At 41.2% G+C, this 5,155-nt stretch overlaps 1 protein-coding gene across 1 annotated transcript; it reads left to right on the top strand.

The window, feature by feature from the left end:
• Positions 1–1,081: 1,081 nt before the first annotated feature.
• On the top strand, positions 1,082–4,719 carry LOC111841712 (stathmin). Its single transcript, XM_023807681.1, has 5 exons — positions 1,082–1,193; positions 3,028–3,070; positions 3,252–3,424; positions 3,528–3,719; positions 3,807–4,719. The coding sequence occupies exons 2-5, from the start codon at positions 3,055–3,057 to the stop codon at positions 3,861–3,863; spliced, it is 438 nt and encodes a 145-aa protein (XP_023663449.1). The 5' UTR covers positions 1,082–1,193; positions 3,028–3,054; the 3' UTR covers positions 3,864–4,719.
• The last annotated feature ends 436 nt before the right edge of the window (positions 4,720–5,155 follow it).

The raw sequence follows: 5,155 nt of genomic DNA, 5'->3' as shown, positions 1-5,155 counted from the left end.
TGTCTGATAAAATTCTGTTGTTTTAACAAGTATAATGCTGTCATTTAAGCACGAAAATGAATGCAATCTATCATCTTTGTTGCTTAACCTAAGAAATATTTTAACCGCCCAAATCTGTGCTGTTTGGTATTATTTTGTGTCGCATATCGTCGTGTAGTAGCTACTTAATTGTTGCTTTGTGGAAAAACGCGAACAGGTCCGAACAAGAGTTTAACCGCCTAAGTCGCAATACACACGAACTCATTCTGACATGCGCTTGAAATGCGTGGCACTCTGCTTTAGCATTTTCACGTTGAATCACGCATAAATGTCTGCACTCATAAAACGCCATTAGATCACTTTAAACCCTGCATTCTTTCCAGTGCAGAAAGGTACTGCAGTTTCTATGCCAGCCTACACTCCCCATTTCCCCGGGTTGCTCCCGTTTTTCCACATCGTACCGATGGAAGCCTATATTGCCCCCTCCCCCCAAAATTGCCCGCACTCGGCAAAATCTCCCTATTTTTCATAACCTGAAGTTGGCAGGTACGGTTTCCTGGCGTGGTAGATCAGGTTTTAGTGTTGTCGCCGCAGGTGATGATTAAAGTATTGTTATTTTAAGCATAGAAGAATTTTCGAGCAATGCCAAGTGTTCCTTTCAGAAGCTATAATATGTATAATGTATTTATCTTGTATGTACGATACAATCAATATGCATCTTTAGTAAATTAATTATAATGCATACACGCAAAACAAGTTTAATACATGAATTAGTATAAGCAACTGACGGTCAATTTAAGCTTAGTAAAAAGTAAAGAAGTAGAAAGTTGAAGAAAGGCTAAAGAGAAAATAATTTCTGTAATACACCTGAGTCGTTGAATGTACACAAACGTCAATAAAGTTTTTTTTAACATAAGCGAAATCAAACCAACAAGATAAGAACATGGCTGATTAGCTTAACAAAAGAACCCACTACCTTTACTTCTCCCGCGGTTTGTTTTGAGCGCGGGGTTTGAAAACTGCAACTCCCGGCGTGCCGCACGGGTGCAAGGAACCGCCATGTTTTTTTTAGCAATTACCCAATCCGCTTACAGACATGGACGTGACGCTGTGTCTTTGGTCCTGTTTTTTGCGCGAACAGCAGAGCCTGAGCTGTAGTACGTTTCGGCGCGGGAAGCGTTCGGTGAGAAGAACAAGAGTACGCAGTAGGCAAGGTGGGTGTGATGGCGCGATGTCCGTCTCGTTGAAGAGGATGCTCTGATTTTTGGTGATCGCAATAAGCAATGCATGCGCAGCGGGTCATAATAATACAAAACATGCACGCTCATGCAAGATTGGTACTAGTAGGTTGTTTGGTTTGTTTGCGAATGGTCGTAATTAACCTTAAACCTGGAAGGTGATTAGGTAACCAGCACGTCGAATTGTTTATCTACTTTGTACTGTGATTAAACGAGGGCATTTAAGTAGTTTAAAAGCAGTTTTATTGTATATGCACTGTATATGTCAGCATCATACACGTTGGCGTACTTTTATTAGAAAAAGCTTTGATCGGCTCTGTTTAAGGGCGGTTTATGGGGAAGAGGTTTTACGCAGTCGAGAGCCTTCTATATTGGGTCGAACCCGTTATTCAGTGACTAGTTGCTTGCCATGTAAGCATGCAACCGAATGCGTCCTGTTTAGTTGACCAGGTTACTTGCAAATTGCTAATTAGTACCAATCTGTCGAGTTCATTGCTGGCGCATGCAGGCGTTACCGTCACTTAACTGGCGCTGGTGACACTTTGGGTGTGATCAATGTTTGGAATGGCATTAGCTGTTAAATTTAACCCCATAAATGTGTGCTGAAATGGAATCTTAGTCTTTGCGAGATATCAGTTCATCTGATGCTTTGAATTTTGTGAGTATAATATATCAAACGTCATTAACTTATGTTGTTGGTAGCTTCTGGAAATACGGCCAGTGATTGTGGGCATGGTCTATTGTCTGGTTCTGCTTATGTTTTTTAGGGTGAGTCTGGCATTCGGATGCGTTTAGATTAAGCCTTTAACATTTGTCTGAGATGAGAATCATTTTTCCCCAAACATATGGTCGGATTCAGTATTTTTGTGGCCGTAGATTAAAAGAAGTGCAAGTGTGCGAATTTTGTGGCGAGCTTTCTTGGTTGAACTTGAGGCTCTTGTGCGGCGCGCGGTGTGTGTGTGTGGGGGGGGGGGTTGCTAGACACGGGGGGTCCATGCTTTGTTTGCAGCTGCTTCTTTTCCCCCTCCTAACTTGGACTGTATAACAGCCCCTTTGTTTTGATGACAGGCTAAAAGGTCTTGGGGGTAAGCCACGATTGTTTTAAATATTTATACTTTTAATCTGTAAATCGCTTTGGACAGAAGTCTGCCAAATAAGTGTGCTGGCGCTGCGTCGCGTTGTGACCTCGTTTTAACAATAGTCTTAATTTGGGCGGTGTATCTTGATTTCCACTTAACTTGTTTGTGAGATGAGGCTTCCTGGGCCGTATTTTGCAAACGGTGGCTTCAGTTTGCTTTAATCCGTAGTAGCACTTTGAAATCCCCGAGGCTGAATTAATTGCAGATTAGAATGGCCCTTGCACCTGGGCGTTTCATAAGACCCATATCCTGCCGTGGTTAAAACTCATCGCTGTATATTGGTTGGTTTATAGTTATCACTGGATTATTAGACGTCGATGCATCTGGCGCATTGTTTGTCTGCCCAGAATGCTTACGGTTTGCCTTGTTAGGCGATTACTTGTTTGTACATTTGACGGCTATTTTTGGATGAGACTTGTTAAACGTGATAAACAATGCGCGGTTTGGGTGAAGATGTGCGTGTAATCCCTTTTTTACACAACTTCAACGAAAGGTGTCGCCACTGTACTGTCAAATAATTCATACCGGCCGCTTTAAATCATTTAGATGGGTTATTGATGTGTAGGAATCGTATGGGGACGCTGACAGCCCTCTACTTTTGAGTTTTAGGGGTTTATCCGGTTGCATAAATACAATTGCATGCATTCATACCAATTTTGATTTCTTTCTAGGTTCCTCCTCTACCTTGTTTGGTTCAAATGGCGTCCTCTGGTGGTAAGTTGAATTGTAGACATGGTGTCTGTTTTGGGGGGGGGGGGGGGGGGGGGGGTGGATTTATAATTGGTCTGTCTTGATGTGTCCCGTATTGCATGTGGGATTCAAGTTGGTATTAAATAATGGCTTGCTTCAGTTTTCCTTGACTGGATTTCAGGAAGAATATTTTTTCCAATTTCAGATATGCAGGTCAAAGAGCTGGACAAGCGTGCATCTGGTCAAGCCTTTGAGGTCATCCTGAGTCCATCTGCCCCAGATCCTAAAGGGGAGTTCCCCCTCTCTCCCCCAAGGAAGAAAGATGTGTCCTTGGAGGAGATTCAGAGGAAACTGGATGCTGCAGAAGAGAGGCGCAAGGTATGCTTGCGTCATTAAAAAAATAAAAATAAAATTAACTTCTACACAGCAGCTGTAGGTGCCATTTGAATTACGCTCTTATGAATTAAAATGGTGTGTTTAGTCGCATGAAGCAGAAGTCTTGAAGCACCTGGCTGAAAAACGAGAACATGAGAAGGAGGTTCTCCAGAAGGCAATGGAGGAGAACAACAACTTCAGTAAGATGGCAGAAGAGAAGCTGAACCAGAAGATGGAGGTCAACAAAGAGAATCGCAGCGCAAGGATGGCGGCCATGAATGAGAAGTTCAAAGAGAAGGTGAGCCTTTTTCACAATGCACAGTATTATGGTTGACCCACTCTACATCTGTCCAGTTCATAAAAATTGCTTTTTGTTCTGTTTCAGGATAAGAAACTCGAAGAGGTTCGAAAGAATAAAGAGACCAAAGAGGAGGATGATTGAGTGTTGCAGTTTGGGGGATGGTGTAGGTTTTTTTTTTTGTTTTTGTTTTTTTATTACTACTTATCCAAAGACTTATTTTTTTGTTTCATGGCCAGTATATATATACTTGTTTTGTTCACTTGCCACCTTGTTACACTGAAGACAGCATAGGGTTTTTTCCCCCTTTCATGTGCTTGCAATAATGCCTGATGTGGATATTTTGTTTTCTATCTTGCAGTTTAAACAGTTGGACAACTAAACTAGTCTTTTTTTTTCTTCTATTTGAAGATGCATGTCTTAACATTTTCTGTTGCATAGTGCGAGGTTACTCCGTATTTCAAACCCACTGTTCTAATCCTAATAAAGTTGCAGTTTGAGTCATGTTTGTTTTTATAAATTGTATGGCTTGCCTGTTAATTGCCATCTTGTAACATTTTACTATTGGTCTTGTTCATAAAATTGTAAAGTTTTTGAATACTGTCTTACTGGCACTGCAGTGGTTTAAGGGGTCATTTAAATAAACCACATTCTGACACGCGTATCCTAATCGTACCATTCAATGTTCTAGAGTAAAGGCCCCAGACCTGGTCATTGTAGTTTTTTTTTTTTCTGTGGGTAGGTGCTGAATTTCAGCGCTTTAGCACATAGTGCCATTGCTGCATTACCCTCAGTCTAAGTATTGGCAGGTTAGTCTGGGGTTTTAGGACATGGGGTTGATCTATGCTGAGGCATCTTAACACCAGGTTTTGGGGCTACTACTCCGGGTGTAAAGATATTTGTCTTGCAATGCACTTACGACATTTTGTGGTGTTGGAAACTTAGCTGGCTTTAAGGAAATTGTGCTTAAAAATAAAATAAAAAAATAAAGTTGCATGAATTGTGTTTGAATTGTGATTTCTGGCTATATTGATAGTATTGAAAGGACTCAGGTCTTGAAATTTGAAGTATTATAATGTCTTGTAGCCCTTAGACAGCAAAATGGTTCAATTTAGTTACCATCCAGAGTATTTTACCTGACAGACATTTAAACTTGTCTTCTGTGTGGCAGCAATTTTGCTTATTTACCTTGAGTCTGCTGACATCTAGTGGTAAGTTAGTAATGTTCAGTTTTCCAAGGAAAACTGCCTTTTGGGTTGGGCGCAAGTGAATTGTCAGACAAATTTAAGGCCCTTCCCAAATAAGTGTGGTGACTTCTGGAAGGATTCAAATGCTTTCCAAGCCTCTCTAAAACCCTTAAGTATGGCAATAATTCTGAGCCTAAATCTAGGTGGAGCTCCTTGTTTTGTTGAACCTGAAATGAGCCAAACCCGGAG

The sequence above is a fragment of the Paramormyrops kingsleyae genome, chromosome 9 (genome assembly GCF_048594095.1).
Source record: "Paramormyrops kingsleyae isolate MSU_618 chromosome 9, PKINGS_0.4, whole genome shotgun sequence".
NCBI classification, from domain to species: domain Eukaryota; kingdom Metazoa; phylum Chordata; class Actinopteri; order Osteoglossiformes; family Mormyridae; genus Paramormyrops; species Paramormyrops kingsleyae.
This window is presented reverse-complemented; position numbering and strand designations above follow the sequence as displayed.

What these genes read in the sequence shown, in the direction of transcription:
- LOC111841712 (XM_023807681.1), top strand. An exon ending in CTGCAGAAGAGAGGCGCAAG is followed by an intron (nt 3,425 to 3,527) that starts GTATGCTTGCGT and finishes TGGTGTGTTTAG; the next exon opens with TCGCATGAAGCAGAAGTCTT. An exon ending in ATGAGAAGTTCAAAGAGAAG is followed by an intron (nt 3,720 to 3,806) that starts GTGAGCCTTTTT and finishes GTTCTGTTTCAG; the next exon opens with GATAAGAAACTCGAAGAGGT.